The 20,923-nt window shown below is 38.7% G+C and overlaps 1 protein-coding gene across 1 annotated transcript in view; it reads right to left on the minus strand.

Moving 5' to 3' along the window:
• Slc25a21 (solute carrier family 25 member 21) overlaps window positions 1–20,923 on the minus strand; it is a 466,934-nt gene that overhangs the window by 134,266 nt on the left and 311,745 nt on the right. Inside the window, exon 3 of the mRNA XM_051195877.1 lies at window positions 5,633–5,716. Within this exon, the coding sequence (XP_051051834.1) occupies window positions 5,633–5,716 (84 nt within the window). The remainder of the gene's footprint in view (window positions 1–5,632; window positions 5,717–20,923) is intronic.

Genomic DNA, 20,923 nt, shown 5'->3' on the forward strand with positions numbered 1-20,923 from the left:
CATCTCCTCCTGGGGAAACCACCTTTTTGATTATGGTGCATCGTTCTTCCCATGTGAGCTGTCTTAAGAGAATGACAAGTACAAAGCAGACTGGGAAAGTCTTCATAAAATACTCTGTGATGCATGAGCACACATAGACAGGGAAGTCAGGGAGGCTTGATGAATGAAGACATGTAGACAGGGAGGCCTGATGCATGAACATGTGTAGACAGGGATGCCAGGCATAGTTTGTTAGGTTAGCTCCCACATGAAACTTACTGGCTTTAGAGGCCCCTAACCAAATTGGCTGTGTGCACTCTATTTCATAGTACCTTGACCATAGACCTATTTGGTTAACTTTATTTCTGTCAGGGCAGAGAGACAGAGACAGACAGACAGACAGACAGACAGACAGACAGACAGACAGACTCACACACACACACACACACACACACAGATTGAGTGAGAGATTGAGATAGAGATTGAGAGAGAAGTTGAGAAAGAGATTGAGTAAGAGATTGGCAGATTGACAGAGAGACTGAGAGACAGAGAGAGAGAAACTGAGAGGGTGGAGAATCATGGTGGCAATGGAGGTGTTCTCACGGTAACAGACAAATATCTTTCTTACATTTATTTTTTCCGAGTTCCTCTTTCTATATTCTTTTCAGTGAACACAAATCATGAGACTTATAAACCATGGAAATTTCCATTTAGAATCTGTAAAGCTTTGAAAATTTTAAAATTAAGTCGCTCTTGAAAAAAGCCACATCTTTTACAAGGAAGAAAATGGGAGGAGCAGCAGGAGCAGAAGCTGTGGTGGTTGAGCAACTATCTTGATAGTATGGGAATTCTGGCCCAGGGGTGGGCCTTGCATGGCCAAGAGTAGGAGTGAGGAGTGCTTCATACTCTTGCAGTGGGGAAATGGGTGTGTGCACACAGACTAGATGTGCTAACAGCTTTTAGTGTCTTTAAGATTGAGATGGCATCAGCAAATGAATCAGTTTCTCCTTTCAGATCTCAGATAGGCCTACATGTACCTGAAACCATCCCCAAGAACAGTGTACTCAAGAAACCAACTATGGAGCTAAAGAAGACCGGCTTTTACTAAGAAAAAAAATCAATAACATGTATTAAAAGGTTTTCTCATTCTTTTATTTATTTTTGTTGTTGTTGTGGGCCTTTGTTTAGCTTAAGGCTTTTAAATGGTCTTGTTGGGCATCAAAATCCTTTTTAAACAAATATTTCCATTTCTAAAAGCAGAGCTCTCTGATCTTTGAGTAACCACATGTCTAGATCTACAGGCACTGCAGAAAAAAAGTCAATTTGCTGTAGAAGCAATTATATGTACTGTATAGGAAAAGGACAATTTTGCTGTACAAGGACCACACACTGTGTGTTTGCTGTATTATTTGATATCAAAGCAGAGACATCAGTTTTCCCTAAAACATAAATGAAATAAAGAGCCCGGCATAGGATCACCACATCTAATTCAGAGATATCCATTACAGTTCAGAGAGCATGCTATGCTAAGAGGACTGTTTTACTGGAAAGGGACTTCTTGTTGAACAGATAATATACCATGATTTCCTTAATTTTATATATCTATTGAGCAGAACAAGCATGAATTATAACCCTTATCATAAACATAAGTATGTTAGCAATGTCTGATGCTTTGTTAACACATCCTCAGAGTGTGTGAATCACATCCTGACCCAGCTGTTTGATTTATAGTAGTATAGTGTCACTATGAGGACTTTGATTCACGTGTTTAGTATACTTAATACTGTCTCTCCTCAGGCCAAACGTTGCACCAGGCATGCAAAGCTGAATGAGAAATGGCTTTCTGAGAAATACATTTTGAGGGTGGAACTCGTAAGTCAACAAACAGAACACATTTTAATATAGCATATATATGGGGAGAGAAGGGAAACAATTGAGCATACACTAGAGAAGAAGTGCTCAGGGGTGGCACACTGTCATGTCACTTTTAAATGAAGGGAGCTTCTTAGAGGGGTTAGGTGGTTGGTTGGGCACTCCAGGAAGACAACTTGCAAAAGTTCTAAGAGTGAGAGATCAGAAGCCCTCATGCCACCACATTTTCCTGCAACACATCTGTGTCTGAAAATGACCCTGAAGAAGCAGGGGCACATGCCAGCAAGGGCTCAGCACACTATGGCAGAGATTTTTACATAGGGCGTGCTTTTACGTAGTCCCCCAATACTTGGCTGATAAGTAATTTAAAAAGGATTATACTGGCACAGATAAAACAATTAGAACAGCATGATGCCTGCATAGAGACGGACGATGTCATGAACACAATGGGATATGAAGAAACGGTGTAGAACGCTGAGATGGGGATCACACAGAAGTTTGTTAATTGGAGTGCAGTTTCTCCAATAGTGAATGAAGGGTGGATTTTTCAGGTGGTCCCTGGACAGCTAACTAATCATTTTAAAATGAAGTTTAGTGTTTATACATAATATTATAAAAAGAATTTCTGGGTGAATTGAAAATGCCAATGTAAAATGTCAGAAAAAAATTTACTATCTTGGGGTTGCAAATGTGATTTTTTTGTTTGTGTTGATGTATTTTAGTATGATAGCGTTACATAGATCAAAAGAAAAATAGATATTACCACAAAAAGACTAACACATTACAGTTGTGATACAAAAGTCAAATTAGGAAAAATGCCTTTCATTTATGTAACAAAGAATCTGTACTAACCTTCTACAAATCTATAATAATAATAAAAAAGGACTAACCCAAGAGAAGTGGGTAAAGGCTACAAAGAGCTAATTCATAAAGAAACAACCTCTAATGACATAAAAATGTGTTCAGAGCCAGTACATATAATATAGCTTCGTTTCTTACTTATTGGATGGTAAACAGGTGGTGCACACTAATGACAGATTCCTCAAGCAATAATTCAAAATGTCCCATCATGGGAGGGTGAGGAGAAATGAAAATTCCTAAATATTGAGGGCACAAAGTCAATACATACATAGAAAGAAATTTCTTAATATCAATAAAATAAAATGCACATGACATTTGGTCCCTTAGGTTCATAGATATATAAAATATGTAAGCATATAAGTATGTTGTTTAAAATAGCAAAAATCTGGGGAAAACCCACAAAGATCACTGAAGATATTTATTTTATAAACTGTAGCACAAAAATAAATAAATGATTATGCTAGCATGGCAAGATATCATGATAGTTTTTTTTTTTAAATAATGACCAAGAAGAATGACATTCAAAGTACCATCTGACAAATGAGGTAGTGAATTTAATGGTTAGCTCCTAGGCTTTCAGCTTAAGTAGGTCTGGATTTGAGTCTTCACCCTTAACTTATTTCTAACCTCTCAAAGTGTAGTTCCTCTCTTTGTCCAACTGGAAGAGCACTTATCACACAGAGTTTCATGGAGAATTCCAAGTATTTGTAGTAATACTATTAAAATTTGGGCTGGTAAAAAGACACTTGTCGGCAGTTCTGACAATCCAAGCTCAGTCCCTGGAAGCTACATGGTGGAAAGAGAGAACCGACTTCCACAAGTTGTCACATGACATCTACACTTAGGCCGTGGTTTGTGTGCACACGGATGTGCATACACACAACAAAACCGACTGCATCTTAACATGCAATAGCTAACATCAAGAAAACAACTGACGTCAAACACTGCTGAGGATATGGTGAAAGGGGAATCCCTTACTGCTGGAACAGCCACTCTGGAAATCAGTGTGGAGAACTCCCACAAAGCTAAAAGTATATCTACCACACGATGCAGCCATCCCCCTACACAGATGCTGCTCTATTCACAATAGCTATGAAATGGAAAAAACCTAAACGGAAATGTGGTACAAAAACAAAATAAAATACTATTCAATTATAAGAGAAAAATGAAACTTGCAGATAAATGAATGGAGCTAGAAAATAGTATTTTGAGTGAGGTGACCCAGATCTAGAAATACAAATGCTGTATGTTTTTCTTTTATTTGTGGTCCCTAGTTCCAACATTTTCTTTGACTGAGGGATCGTTTCTTTTATCATGTCCTCAACAAATAGATCCTCTCTTCCACATCTGGCAATCTTGTTGATCTAGGTTTGTGTTTGACATCCTAACTTTTTTATCTGCAGTTTTATTTCAGTTTGGGTTTTCCTTAGTGATTCTATTTATTTAATTCTTCCTTCATGTTTTGTTTTCATTATTGAGTTTACCTGTTTGTATTTTCTCAGACTTCATTAATAGATTTATTTGTATCTTCCATAAAGTCCTTAAACATATTCATAATGTCTATTCTGAAGTCCTTGTCTTGTGCTTAAGTTATATTGCATCTTGAGGGGCCTATTGCAATGAGATTACTGGCTTCGAGGCATATTGTCTTGGCTGTTCATAATGCGTTTTGTCCTGGGACCTAAGCATCAAAAGTTATGACATTTGAGGTGTTTCTCAGTGTCTGTTAGGAATAAGTGCAAGGGGAAACTTGGCAGATTCCATGGCAGGCGAGGGTGAATGAGGCAGGAGACAAACATACCAGACAAACAGAGCTTGGTGAGAAGTTTCATTAGAAAGGGAAAGGTGGATGGGGGGGGGGAGAGAAAAGAAGTAAAGAGACACAAAGACAGAGAGAGGGCAGAAGAGAAGAGGGTGACAGTAAAAGTCCTATCTGCCCCAGAGGAACAGTGGGAAAGAAAGCATATATGGGTGGGAGTCTTTCTTTTAAAGGGGTTCTTTTCACCTTGTGCTGACCAGTGTACTGCCAGAGTGCATTCTGCCAGGTGATGGGGCAGGCCAGCATAATGACTGAATCCTTACAGTGTTAACATCTGGGCTTGTCTTTGTTGATAGGTGTTCTGCTCTTTGGTTGCTCTTGCCCTCTCTGGATCCTAAGCAAGTGTGGTGGCTTCAGAATCCCATATAGAGAATGCTTCTGTAAGTCCGATACTGATAGAAAGGATGGGAAATGGGCTAGGAAGAGAGACTGATTGGGGTCACCAGAAATAGCTAGGGAGACTGGGATCTGCACCAAGAAATGGAGTCCCCTAGGAACAGAGACAGAGTGGGAGAAGGGGTTCCTGCAAGCTGGCTGCTACAGGGCCAAGAGACTGTCTGGAGAATGGTATCAGAGTACAGGAAGGAGAGGAAATTGTTTACCTGAGTCCTGGTACAGGATGGTCACAAAGGGGTCCCTGGTATAAAGTGTTTGTGAAGATGGACAGCTGACTATAAGGTATGCAGATAGGCTAGAGTGGAAAGTGGAGAGGGTCCTGATTATAGATTCTTAAACCTCTACATAAACAAGGAATGAATTTGGGTATTATATTTAAGTCCCAAAGTAAAAATAACTATCATGTTTAGGTAAAACAGTTAAGAAAACTTCATAGCCTTAGTACCATAAATTATAAACAGCCCTAAGTCATCAGATTGGTTATTAATATTTTCTGGAGTATTTTTCACTATATATGTATTCAGTTCTCATTCAAATTAGGAAAAAATAAAATAAACTATTTGGAAGGCACACTTTTAAGAATATTTTTCCTAGTAAGACTAAGACTGGAAAGCAAGATATTGAAAACCAAGAAAATTTGCCAGGTAGAAATACATTAAAATGACTATATCAATATTCAGTCCATGTAGGAAAGACAACACATACCCCTCTCTTCGGAAGATCATCCGAAAGCATTCTCCTAAGCTTTTATAACTGTGTGGGTCCGTTGTATTTCTCTGAACCTGGAACCTAGAAAAAAAATCAAGCAACAACAGAAAAATTAAAAAAATTGGATGGATGTCTTTTCTTGTCTTTTAAAAGTCCTAGAAAGGTAACTTTCCCAGAGTGATTTAAAATATATTCATGGTTTTGATTATTGTTTTAGATTATAATATAATTACATTTTTTCTTCCCCTTTCTTCCTTCCATTCCCTTATATATACCCTTTTCCATTCTCCTACAAGTCTAAGGACTCCTTCTTTACTAATTACTTTACATATACATATTTATTCCTTGATGTGACTGCTTCAGTCCATATAATAATATATATCATGTGTGCATATTTTCAGCTGACCATTGGAAAATGAATTGGTGTGCTCAGGGAAGACTAACTCTCCTGCTCTCAGCTTTCTTCAGTTTCCTGTAGTCTTTTGTACAGAATTTAGACATCATAAGTTTTTGTCCAACTATATTGTCATCTTTGTTTGGTTCATGTTTGGTAGGTCATGTTGATAAGACTTTACTGACATAGCCTTTGATGTTACTAAGACTACAATCTCACAGCAAACTCCCTGATTGGCAGAATAATTTTTAAGCTCATGATGTGACAATGTTTGGTCTGTAAGAAATTCAGTCATAATATAATATAATATTAGTAGATTGAAAGTAATAGAAGCTTCTCTGAGATGGCTGAGCAATGCACTCATCTAAGGGAATATAGAAATATATCTTTAGGAGTCATCTTATTGCTATATTTCTGTATCAGAATAATAGTGATAGGTTTTTTCCTACCTAGTCTTAGGTTTTTGGCTCCAAATAAGCCCTGAAAATGTACTTACAAGTAATATTGTGTGGACTGCATAGGTTGTGTTGATATATATATACATATATATATATTCCTCATGCATATATATATATATGTATATATATATGCACGTAATGATGAGTAATAAAGAAAAAGGCTTTGAACTTAGCAGGATAGTTGTAGAAGACTGAAATTAACACAGAAACCCACAACTGGACAATGTACAGAGAGTGAGGGACATGGAAGATTCAGTATTAAGTGAAATATCTTCAACACATACTTTCTCTTAAAGTTTAGAGATCTATGAAGAAGAGAAGATAGAAAGATTATAGGATATAGAGGTGGTGAATGACTCCCAGAAAATATCATCTTCTAGACTAAATAAGGAACACACAGAGACTGTGGCAGCTTGCATAAGACCTGTATGGGTTCAAACCAGACAGAATCCCAGGACTGAGAAAGGCAAGTGAACACAAAATCCCACCCTTTACCAAGAAGTTATTTGAAATTGATACTTGATGGGAAAGGGAAAATTAGTTTTTGACAATGGAGTATTACTGAATATGTCAATCACACTCCAGCTCAGGCCCCATGCCCAAAGATAGTTGGCTAACACAAATCAGACCCCAATTTTTTGTAGAGGATGGGATTTGGTTTTTACTTGATTTGTTTTGGTATGTTTTGTATTGTTGTTTGTTTGCTTTGACTTTCACTTTGTTTTAAGAGAAAGAGAGAGAGAAAGAATATCAAGTTGTGAGTAGGAAAAGTAGGGAAGATCTAGAAGGAATTGGGAGAATGGAAAACATGATAAAATATTGTATATTAAAATTAATATATTGTATATTAAAATATATGTATATTAAAATTAATGGGAGATATGCTATGCTAAGAATCATAAAACAGTGTTAACTATACTATACAGATATTAAATAAAATATATTTCAGAAATTCCTTGAAATCTAAAAAAGAAAATTCTCAGGGTTACTATGGATTTCATTGTTTTGTTGTTCTTATATAACTTTTGCCTGATTTCTGCTATTACCTTATTACTGGCCCTTTGTACTTTACAAGGGCCCATATATTGGTTTCTCAGCCAGCCAGACACATCCTAAGGCACAGATTGTGTGTGTGTGAAAAACATGCACAGATGCCATACATTGTTTTGATACATACTTCAGAAATCTAAAGATGTGTACTAAAGAAATACACAGTTAAAGCTTTAATTAATGTTACCTAATAGACACTTAATAAAAAGGTTTAAAAGTACAGAGTAATTAATACGGTACAAGTTAGACTCCAAGAATGAACGAAACTAATTCTGCTAAAATTTACCATCATGACTTCACCTTGGGACAAGGCCTTTGCAGAAGTGCAATACTCTGCACATAGCTGCTGATCAGGGAAGATGTGCTTCATTTCTGAGTCATCCTCTTTTCCATGGTATAATCATTTATCTTCCACTGTAGCCTACTAAATGTAGAGGCCTCCAATATGACAATTTTACTTTTCCTTGTGTTTGCCCTGAGGTCTATTTCTAAGATGTAATAATAAATATTAATTTTTATAATATGTCATTTTTAATTCACTCTCTGTTTTATCTGGTCTGTTTACTCTTCATTTTTAGCTCTTTATCCTAAATTCTTATTTAAGGCCATTCTTCCTCCTCTGATTCCTGCCATAATTTCATCTGTTTCATTTTTTTCCCCTTGTAGGTGCTTTTCACAGTTAACTCTGATATTATCTAGTTCAAAGTATTTTTTTTATATCATTATTATGATAGTCACACTTCTAGGGATAACATTATTTTTTTCCAAAATATTTTTTCTTATTTTATGTATCAATCCCAGTTCATTCTCCCTCCCATCCTCCCATGCCCTCCACTGATTCCCCCATCCCATCCTCTATCCACTCCTCAGGGAGGATGAGACTTTCCTAAAGGATTATCAAAATCTGTCAAGTCATTTGGGGTAGGGCCTAGGCCCTCCCTTGTGGTGTCTCTAGGCTAAGGGAGTATCCCTCCATGGGCTCCCAAAGTCCAAGGATAACATTCTTTATAGTTCTAACCCCTGAGGAATTATACTCAAAATCCAGATTCATCACAGACAGGAGTGAATTATCACTCTGCTCGAACCCACTGGGCAACCTAAGTAAAGCTGAAATTACATTGGATTTTGTAAAATGGCAAGGAGATAATTTTGGGGGTCGGGGCAGCATCTGTCTAGGGATGTGTCAGTTAAATCTTCCAGAAAAGTTCCTGGCACAAACAAATCTTAAACTAATATCCAGTGGCTGTCTGGGTAATATAGAGGTGGAGTATGGAGTGGAGAACAATTGTGAAGGCAGAGGGAACCTCCATGTGAGGGCATGATGTCAGAATGCAGAACAGCAGGCATGTAATTAAAGGTGTGCAGATTTGGGGTAGTCTTTTTCCTCTTTAATTCATTTTTTTTGTTGTTGATATTTCAATATGTGCTTCTGCTAATCTTTAACACAGCAAGCAATATTCCACACCACTGTGCTGGCTATTGTTAAACTTCAAAATGTCATATTTATATTAGCAGTGTGGGGCTTTTAGTCACAGCTGCAGCTGCACTGGCACAATCAGTTTAGAAGCTTGGTTTCTGAACAAGAGCTACACTCTTAAATTTGAACTCTTTAGAGCTATGCAGATATTTAATCTGTGAGTCCCTTGCTGGGAAATAATAAGAAATCAACTTCAATCCCCAGGACCCACGTGAAAAAGCCAGGAATGCTAGTGCACACTCAGATTTATAGCACTGGAGAGGTAGAGACAGTGGGATTCCTGTGACTCTCTGGCCAACCAGTCTCTCCTACTTGGCGAGCCCAAGCTTAGTGAAAAACCCTGCCTCCAAAAAGCAAGATGGATTGTACTTGAGGAATGACATCCAAGGTTGTTATGTATACGTGCATACACAGAAACATACACTCACATGTACACACATATGCACACAAACATGTGTGCAAACATGCATGCATAATAAAAAAACTAAATATATTAAATGTATCACAAGAGTATGAACTGTGACATCTGGCTCACTCAGCCTGTTTTAGATACAGAGGGGCATCTGTGTGTGTATACCACTTGCTTGAAGTACTCAGAAAGAGGTCTGTCTAGAATAAGAATAAGATTTGATGGTTTGGGAATTTCAAGACTACATCAGATAGATGAGATAGTTTTGTATTTTAAAATAATTTAACACTATACAGAAAATAATGCAATGGTAGAACCATCTATGGGTTTGTACAATAAATAGCCATATAGCATACAGAGCAATTTACAAAATATGATTTGGGTTTAGCCCAAATGACTACCCCCATTTCTGCATTTGAACATTTGTGGCCTGAGGTCATTGTTGATTATGACACATTTTCTCATGTTTAGTTGAGAAATCAAAAACTCTTCTATTGTAATTGTTTAATAAAATTATTTACAATATTTGCTTTTATTGAAAAAACTTCACATGTATGTAGACATTTCTCCTGATATCTGAATATTATTTCATTAAATATCTTTACATCAGTCAAATTCTTTTATAGATGCTTTTCTTTTAAACTGTCAAGTTTTTTTTCTTAATCTTACAAAGATTCAGAACATTATGTCCAACTTAAGAAGCATGATAAAAAAAAGTGAGAAAAAAATTGAAAATGTAAGAGTCACTGCTAACCCCAAACACCTGAAATGTTAAGTAGCATTGGCATGGTGTTGTCAGGGCGTTGGTGGGATTACTGTTCTCTGTGAAGGCTCAGGGAGAGACTCACAAAAGGAAAAGGGGTTGCCTATTGGAACTCAATAGGCAAACAGAGGCAACCAGTGGAAATCAGTCCAGGTAGGGAAGTGTGCAAAGGCCCTTGAGGGAAAGATGTGCTTCCTAGTGGAGAAATTAGGGAAGCATCCCTCCACATCAGCAGCCTGCCTGGGTTTCCTTCAGGAAGATGCCATGACACCCTGCTAGCACTGTTTGCTCAGGACGGATGCAGACCTAATCAGCCTCAGAGGAGGGTACCAAGGTGAAAGGAACCAAAGCCCAGCAGAGGATATTTATCTTTTTCTCAGCTCTGTAGCTAAGTACTTCATCTCTCTGGGTGGCCATTGTACAGATGTGTGACTCTGCTTCCAGGCAGTACTGTGAGTCAGCAGATAAACTAATAAAGCACATCCAAATTATAGTCAATGTTAAATTAACCCCTCTTTAGCTGCTAAGGCTAAGAAACTCCAGTTTTGTCTAAGATACTGACAAAGTCAGATCTTATGCGGGCTTGAATAAATATGCATAACTAACCAGGTTACTAGAAGTATAGGCACTTTACTCCTTAGGTGAAATCCCTTCTCTTTTTTTCAGAATAAAAAAGTAATACTTGCAATCAGTTTTACATTGGATTAATGTGAGTTACTGAGCACTATTATGCCATGTGTATTCTATTGCTTAGGGTGTATGTTCTGCATTTTAGATGTGGTCCTAAAATTTTAGAAAAGTGTAGGTCAAGTGAAGGAGACATGTAAAGAGATGATGTCAATACAAGTCATAATGTCTAGAAATGGCATTTTTGAATGTCAGCTGGCAGTCAGTGAGTTTTATTAATACTACTATCCTGCTGTAGCAGATGAACTTTCTGTGGGGTGAATGTTACTGACAAAAAAAAAATCTGTGATTGCACCTCACCAGTTCTCAATTCCATTTTAGAACAGACACTTAAAAGTGCTCAGTGGGATGATCAGGAGCAATTGCGGATTGATCATTGGATGAACGGTGCTCCATTCATGGTGGGCAGGAGACACAAAGGCTCATGCACTGTATGAGCAAAACAGAGGAGAGGAGGGCACAGTGAACAGCAAGACTCAGTGCATTTTCCACTTTGAGAAGGCAGTCACAGGACTAGATGCACTGAGGTCAAAGAACTGTGCCTCTCATAGATGGGGTGCTGTACTTTGCATGGGAATATATGCAATTGTAGCTACATGACACATGACTTACTCTTACTGGAGAGTTATCAGGTTTGGAGGAAGCTGTTTTAAGTTGACACAATTACAGTGCATTTTGGTCAATCATATGAAACAGTCATTTCCTTCTTCCTTTCTGCTTTACCTCACCGTTTTCCAAGCTGCATTCTGGGCTAACAAATTCTCTCTATGCTGAGGGAGACAGTCATGTAATACAACTCTGTAGCATTGCAAAGACAAAGCCGTCCCTGTCTTGATTGTGTTGAGAAGAAAAACTTGGACCTCTCTATTGTCTTTATAAAAGTAGTTTGGTCACATCTGGAATCTCCATCTGTAACTTCACTTAATAGAAAGAATGGTTGCTGCCAAAGAGACAAACTGGACAATACATAACACTTGAGAGTCAGGATCAAACCCAAGGGAAAGGAACATGGCTCAAACCCTTGCAGCTCTTCAAAGGAGCCAAGGGTACATTCAGTCATAGGGCCTGCCAGTACAGGATGGCATGAACTTAGCATTGGGATTAACTGGCTCTGCCATTGGTTTCACCAGGAATACCAAACATGTTACTGTGATAGCCACCAGGGCCAGGAAGGGCCTCTCAGTGTTCACATGCAAATGTATGTAAGGCATGGCAGTGTACTTGTTTCCACACACTCAATTGTTTTCCAAGAATCATGGCTGCAGCAGTTTCACTAACTTGAGTGTGTGCTGAGAGAGACCCATTTTAAACTTGTGTGTGTACTGATGGTGAGATGCGATGCTTCAGCTTTCCAGAATACTTCTGAGATATAGCCAGAAGGAGGATGTCTGTGAGAAGTGGAGTGGTTTGCTGCCTTAAAAGGCTAAGATGAAGTTATTTAAAAATGTCAGGTGTGTGCACTGTCTTATTTCCAAAGAATTAAAGTTTATAGGATGCGTACATTATATATGGTATCTTTGTGTGACTACAAAGGGTTAGACTGGCATAGGGGATAAATTTATTTTCAAGCACAAATGTACATTTGTACAGTGCATACTCTGTTTTAAATTTTGATTTATTTTATTTTTGTTTTGTCTTTGCCTTTAACTTTTTAAAATCGTGTGTGTATGTGTATGTGTCTGTGTATGTCTCTCTCTCTGTGTATCTGTGTATGCCTCTGTGTGTGTCCCTGTGTATCTCTCTCCACCTCTCTTTCTCTCTCTGTGTGCACACGTGTGTGTTTGCATGTGCTTGTGCATGTGCCTGTGTTTATGCACAGGTCTAAAGACAGCTTTCAGGAGTCTGGTCTCTTTTCTTTGTGTTGTTTCTGGGGATTAAACTTGGATCTCCAGGCTTGGGGATAACCTCTTGAGCCATCTAAGTAGCAAACAGACTGCTTTTCAGTGAGACTATTTGGTAAGCACCCAGGGAGGGAGCTGAAGGGAATTTGGGGGCAAAGGCTGTGGTGAGTTATCTCATTGCACTGTTGCCAAACCCAGTTGAATTTGTGTGATAAGTGAAATTTATTTCTGGTACCACCTCCCTGAGGTCATATTCTAGTATAGCAGTTTTTGTGTTCTCCTCCATTGTCTTCACATCTGAGACTCAGCATTCAGAAACCATTCACATCAAACTCCTCATTATTGTCACTTTTACTTGGTTGTGTTGTCTGTCTGTCAAAGCTTGTCCCCTATTAAAGGGATTTAAGCTACCAAGGAGGAGGTGGCAAGGTTTGGTTTCGTTCAGGGTGGGGATGCAGGGATCCTAGGCACCAAAGCTTTAAGTGGTACCTCGTTCTCCTTCAATGGCACTGTATGCCACCACAGTGCATTAGCCCATACAGTAATTGCACCCTTGTGTTAAAGGAGGCGAGCCACACTGGAGACACAGACAAGGCATCCCCAGTTAAATTCCAGTGATGTGTAACATAGTCCCAGTCTGCCTTTCTCCTCAATGGTGCAACAGAACAGCACATAGCAGGTCTATCAAATTTTGGAGGAAGAACAACAATTAGCTTTAATTCTTGAGTTTCTTAGTCACAAGAGATAAGGGGCATTCATGTTACTATATAAACCCTCTCTATTTCTCGGAGTGAGACACTGCTAATAGAAGCTGTGGCCTGATAAGCGGTGATGAACCTAATGGAACTCCCTGTGGAGATCTTTGTAAATGTGCTATGCACAAAGATTATTAGCAATTACCAGAATATTACATGTGCTCCTTAATAAACACTTAAGAAGCCCACTAATAAAGCAGAGATTAGCAGACCAAAGGGTTTGTAATTACAGAACACATTAAAAGGATAACTGCAGGAAGATTAAATAAAGATTTTAAGTCACTGTAATTAGTCAATGTTACTGAAGTAAGATGTTGCTACTACAGAGTGTGTTTACTTTCTTGCTCATCGGACGAACACCGCCAAAGTCAGATCAAACAGGCAAAGGCATGTCAGAGGTTTGGAAACTAATTTATACATCTCCACCTCACCAACTTTGAGGAAAGGCACTACAAAGCACAGAGTTAGACTGTTTCCCACCACATGTATTTGCTTCTTCCATTCTATTACCTGCTGACAGAAATGTTCTCTTCCTGTGGTCAGAAATACTTTGGAGACCCACATTGGCCATGCAGGTGGTGGGGTCTCATGAAGATTTTTTAAAAATGATGGTTCTCCTAATTTTTAAGTATATTTATTTATCATTTTGTGTGCACATGTGTGTATGCACTCACAGATACCATAGCATGTGTATATGTGGTCATATGTACCATGGCATGTGTGTATGTGCTCACAGGTACTGTGCATGTGTGTATGTGCTCATAGGTACTATGACATGTGTGTATGTGCTCACAGGTACCATAGCATGTATGTGTATGGTCACAGGTACCATGACGTGTGGGTATGCACTCACAGGTACGATGGTATGTGTGTATGCGCAGAACCACTTTTGAGTCTTCTTTCCTAAGCCCAAAGGAAAGGTTTCCTTCAAATATTCATCTATGTCAATACTTTACTTTTTAGTTGGACGTCACTGCTAGTGAGGGTCATTGTGAACAGTGTTTTTTGAAAAGCTAGTTATGAATATTTTATTTCACTTCAGGTTAAATGCAATAGTTTTACATACAACTTTGCCTTGGAAACTGATAAAATTCAAGAGGGTTCAAATCATGTAGGAGGGACATTGGTTATGGCTTTGAAACTAACAGAGATCTCCCAACTGCAGAGGGGTCAGGGATAAGAGTTTTGGGGAAACCAAGGTGAATGATACACAAATTCTGACCTCTGGAATAGAAGAAACATTAGAGAACAGATATGAGATGCTAGTAATTAAGTCCACAACAGCATAGAATGTGTGCCCATTAGAGAGTCCAAGAGCTTGGCTCCCCTGGGATCTCACCATTGCATGGGCTCTCTGGGCTCTTGGTTACAGCCTGGTGTCAGTTAACACTTGAAAGGGACGCTAGCAGGTTCACCACAATTGTAGCATTTGACCCTGGCTGAGCAGAGATTGACAACTGGAGCCCAACAGCTATGATTGTACACATTTGGCAATGAATTGAATTATTCTAAAACTTCAAGGAAAGGAAATTTTCCTTACTACTGCTTAGTCATTTTCTTCTTTTACATCTGGCAAAACATTATACCTGTCTAAATTCCACATGTCTTTACTACATGCAGGTGCACTGAACTATGCTTTGGCTTAGAACTTATGAAATTGTTAATAGGACCAATACATTTCTCTGTTATTATAAAACAGTTTACAATCTGAAGAAATATGTAACCTGGAGCACTTGTTGGCCTAGATAATTACTACAGATAAGGTGATGACATCTTGGCAAGACCACAAAAGCAAGAAAACGCCTCTATGTCATGTAATTTTGAACATTTTTTTTTTTAAAACAGAGCTTCTAAACCTTATCTCTCTGAAATATCAGATCATCCCCTATAGCCTCATTATATTTTAAGTAATTCTCTGTGATCCTAGATATGTTTAACTGCAGATCTTCTCAGGAGACAGAGACAGTTATAGGCTGATGTTTGTGGCTGTACACTTTATAATTTATACTTAAGGGTAACTTAAGCATCCTATAAATGGTTCATCACTTGCCAACTACACATTTTGTTACAATAAATATCTACTCAGTGTCTCTCAGTGTGGTGAAGCATATCTCTTTCTGACTATCTTGCATCGTTATATGACATTTCTATTTAGAGCCTATGGAAAAATCTAATAATGCAAAATCAATTATGATCAAGTTCACTGTACCAGCTGGCACAAGTTCTTCCTGTTGTTTATGTAGCTTGGTGGGTAATAGCTAAGTGTGCTGATGATCTAATGCTAAACCTTATTTTAATGGTAACATTCTAGTTAACAAGTCAGAGGCAAAGGATCACTAGAGATTACAGCTTAATCTAATAATGCTAAACCACAAGTAATAAAACAGACTAATTAACATGGCTGGATAATTAAAGTGCTCTAGGAATAAACCGGTCTCCATTAAACTAACACGACTTTCAATTATTTTGTTTTGTAAGACATATGCCACATCAACACAACAACAACAAAGAACACAAAATCAAAACAAAACTGCACTTGAAATCAGGTTTTAGTGTGGCCATTCTGGATGTATATATTCATAATACATGTGCACACATTTTTATCAAACCTCATGTTTAATGCCAACAAATAATTTCAGAGATATGTGCTCCCCTCAGCATTCTCCCATATATATTGAACTAGGCTAGACATTGCAACCGTTACCTAGCATGTAACCAGTTCCTACTTGCAAAATGAGGGAAGGGTGGATTGAAGATGAAAAATAAAATTTACTAGCAAGGTGATGAGAATAAAAGAGGTTGCATTGACTTCAGTCATCAAATAAATGATTGTACTCAACACATTTCACTGTTTCCCCATATTCCAAACACAATTAGCTAATACCCACTCCTACAAAAGCTATCCTGTTCGTTTTGTATTTTATCCTTCTCACCTCCCTCGTGGCATACACAGGACTTTCCAGCATCACCACTACCAACTTCTACTTGACGAGAGACAACTACTGTCCTTAGGTGTCCAGTTGGGCTTCTTGTCCAAGATGAGACTGAACTTTTGGTTTCCAGCTGCCATGAAAGTTTTCCAGTACAGAATCAAAATGTGGTCAAATCTGCAGGAACCCCTCGCTGGCTCTGGGAACTGAGCCATTTTGTGAAAACTAATTACTCACCAGAGACTCAGCAAGGGAAAGTGTCAGAGAATTCAGAGCCTGGAGACCTGAGAGATTTCTACACTTGATTTTAATGGCTCAAATGTGCTCATGGGAGGGTTATTTAGTGATGATAAGGAAGTTCTTCAGGGAAGAAGGGTTAAAGAGTTAGTGCTTTCTTTGCATCCATGAACACAGACTCTAGTAAGAAACTCATGGAGTGGGAATATTAAAGCCGGAGAGTCAGGAAGAAAACATGCTTATCATGAATGGGGGAGTTTTTATTTTATTTCATTTTATTTTTTGTCAAGGTTTGGATAGAGTGTGATCATTTTCAAATTTGGGCAGTACTTAAGGGCATGTTATAGGTGGACAGGACTCCTAATGATGAAGAAATGGCCATCAATACAGATATCCTTTTCAGTTCTGGGGACATTTTAAATTAGTTTTCACCCCAGGGTGTCCTTTAACTTCAGTTTTCTTATAGTGCGTGATTATAATCACTTGAAAAACAAAACATAAGTACTAACTTGTACCCAAAATGTATCAGACTAGAGGAAGAGGGTTCCTCTGGGTTCTTTCACTTAAAATATAAATTCATCCCCAGGTCAGGAGATGGTCCTCTCAACCCAAGCATCTTCACTAGTAAGAAGAGGATAATGTCATCTGCAAGCCATCCACTTATCTGACACAGAGTTTTACATCTGCAATCCTTAAAAAACAACTCAGTTTTCTGTTAACTACTGTGGGACAGCAGTCATCCAACATTGTTTGTTTAATCTGCTTCATCAGGTCTCAGAATGTGAGGCTGTGGGTGGAGAAAGAGCTTGTCATAGAGAGCTGGGATGGAGAGACATCTTCATAGGGAAATTTATGCTTGAAGAACAGACATGTATGATCCTTCCAGGTGACTGGATCACTATTAACCAGACAACATAACAGAACATCTACCTATCTAGTTCTATTGAATATGGTTATTTATTTCCAAATGTATGGGTCTCTTGTGTCTACCTGGGGAACACTATCAACTGTCAATAGCAACTAACTCTTTCATATCTCTTGTTCACTTCCCTCTGCTCCTCTCCCCTTTCCTTCATTACCCTCTTTCTCTATCTCACCTAGTATTTCTTTTTCTCAGTTAAATTATTTTAATAATGAATATTCCAGTGTGTCAAAACCTATGCTCACAACAGCCCCAGCAAAAGAAGGATCAGACCTAACCTGTCCAGAGAACATGTACAGGAAACTGTGTTTCACTAGTTAAATAGATGCTTAATGAAAGGCCACTCATAGGTTGGCAGTATTACAGTTAGGCACTTTGGCAAGCAACGAAACACTGTAAGGCAGTTTAAGTCATCCAATCTTTTTATAAAACTCAGATCTTAATGTAATTAACAACTTTTACATAGCTTTGCATCTTACAGCATAATTACTTTTAAAAACAACTCAGTGTTACAAAGTAAAATGTAGATGAGTGGGCACCTTGGGCAACCTAAGTTCTTAAATACTAAGTAATAAACATAAGATATCCATTAGAAATGGGACCCAAAGGAGAAGCCTGTGATGAATGTATCCATGAGGGTTAAAGCACCTCTTTTAGATTTCTGTTGGGATGAGCTCTTGTGTCCATCAAAACTATCATTACCCCCACTGCACTAATGAGTATGAAGTCCAGGTGGGAAACGACAGGAGTTCCATCTCTGTCTTTACAAGAAACACCTTATTGCCAAGCACTAAAGAACAAATGGTATCCCTTAATAATGAAGCTTAAACACAATTCAAGCAAAGTAAAATCCACCAAATGTCATGATGAACAGGGCAACCGTATTAAACTTGGCTCAAATACATCATTGGCCTCCAAGGAAATTTGCACTCTGGTAGGAGACAAATATGTGACAGGAAAGCACTACTAACAGACAATCTACTCTTGCTAGTGAGATTTTTGCTTGCCTTCCCCATTGTACAAAGAACCCAACACACCACTCTCAGGCTAGTTGGGTCTTTTTTTTTTTTTTTTTTTTTTTTTTTTGGCATTTCTTTGTTTGGTTTTGCTTACTGTTTCTGAGCAAACTATTGCTCTATAGGCCAGATTGGCTTCAAATTGTTGATCCTGCCTTAGCTTCCCGGGTGCCAGGTTTACAGGTATGTGACACCACATCCTGCTGTGGGGGATCCTTTTGAGTGAGAACTACTCTACCATGCTGAGACACAGTGATGTTCTCTGTCTTGGCTAAGCTTAGCAGAGCAGTCTTCACACTAATAGTGCTCCTCGGATTATTTGTTTAACGTGCAGAGTTTTCTCTATATCCTCCTATTGAAAGGCAAGGAGGTCTCACATATTAGCATATCTGCCTCTAAGCGGCACCCATTGCTCACTCTGGCCACTCCTTATCTCCTGCATTCCTTTGTTGTGTTTTATTCCACCGCTTGAAATCAGAAATGGGCCAAGGGCCAGATAACACAGTTTGGTTAGGGATTTTAGAGAGGGCTCAGGAGGGAGTCAGGTCCACTGTCATTACTGCCTGGCCTTTGAAACAGTCTTTTGGATGTTCAGAGACCATTAGTGCATGTGATTGGTTTCTTTGTTTTGTGCCAGAGGTACATGGCCTCTGACTTAGTTTGAACTTTGCCTGAGAGTGAGCTGTGACAAAATGAGGGGAAAGCCAGCCACCTCATACTCCTTTAGTATCGGCCGCCCATGGGCTCCGGTGGGCACAAATAGGTAAAGTACGGTGGCTTCGTCTTTCCTTTCTCTGGAAAGAAGGCCTACAGTTTCCATCTCTGATCTCTTCTGGATCCCTCCATCCAAGAACTTCAGAAAGTGTTCTGTGGCTCCTTGAAGGTGGACAAGAGCTAATTCAAATCTAGTTTAAATTGATGGAGCAGATGAGGTTGACAGCACAAAGCACATAAAACATGCCAAAATAGTTCCTGGTCCAGGCTTCCTCTGCTTGCCTTGTGGATTCTGTTTATGTTTGTTTCTTCAAATAAAACACCAGTCTGTGTGTGTGTGTGTGTATGTATGTGTGTTGTGTGTGTTGTACTGTGTGTGTGTTGTGTGTGTTGTGTGTGTGTGTGGTGTTGTGTGTGTGTGTGTGGTGTTGTGTGTGTGTGTGTGGTATGTGTATGTATGTGTGTGGTCTCTGTGTGTGTTGTGTGTATGGTGTGTGTTGTGCGTGTGTGTGTGGGTACGAATGTGTGTTTTCTACTTCCACTTCTGCATTGTGGACTATGTGGCATCTGTTATTTAGATTCTCAAAGATGTGTGTTTAGACTGACAATTTGAGAAAAATGGCAAAATGTCTATCAAAACCCTTTTATTTTCAGAATGCAAACCAAGTCTCTGTGGCTTCCTATTGCTCCTGGTGGTACTGTACTAGCCTTCTTGGATGTAGGTAAAGAAGACAGAACAAGAAAATAGAAGTAGAAAGAAGAACAGCCACAAAAGATCTTTCTTTGCAGACTGTAGAGATGCTTCTGGAACTGTGAGACCCATGTGTATGTCTCAAGAGTCAAGTCCTGGCAAGGCCATGATACAGCTGTGGTCCCATACTCTGAAACAAATCTTGATATGATTTATAGGATAGTTGGCAGGGTTCCCTTTTATTTTCATTTTCTTGTAGATAATTTTTAAAATAGAGCACAGAAATAGCAGAGGACATCCAATGGTGAAGTCAATGTATCCACAACTCTATGTGATAGCCAGAGAAATTTCTTCATGAAGATTGGTCCAAAGAAATGTATTTTACAGAAGTATTTCTTGTGTTGGGTTGGGTTTTGAATAACTACTACAAGAATTGAAACCCTAAGGAAACAACAAGTTTTGTTTTACTAGACAAAAGTATACACCTTTTTGTCAATTAAAAATAAATGTGAGGGCTGGAGAGATGGCTCATATGGTAAAGTGCCTGAAACAAATTATGAGAATCTGAATTCGGATCTCCAAGTTCCAAATATAAACCCAGTACCTGCAACAACGCCAGTGGAAACCTGTACCTGCAACAACGCCAGTGGAAACCTGTACCTGTAACAACGCCAGTGGAAACCTGTACCTGTAACAACGCCAGTGGAAACCTGTACCTGTAACAATGCCAGTAGAAACCTGTATGATGGAGATGCCATTATGTATATATGTTTCTCATACTGGTTAATGAATAAAGCACTGTTGGCCAATAGGAAAGGAAGATAGGAGGGACTAGGAGACAAGGAGGAAAGAGGAAGTAGTAAGGAGGAGACAAGATGGAGAGTCTGGAGAGAATAGAACCGCCAGCCGCCTCTTGCTGGTAAGACCACGTGGAAATACATAGA

This window comes from Phodopus roborovskii, unplaced genomic scaffold, assembly GCF_943737965.1.
Source record: "Phodopus roborovskii unplaced genomic scaffold, PHOROB, whole genome shotgun sequence".
Classification (NCBI taxonomy): Eukaryota; Metazoa; Chordata; class Mammalia; order Rodentia; family Cricetidae; genus Phodopus; species Phodopus roborovskii.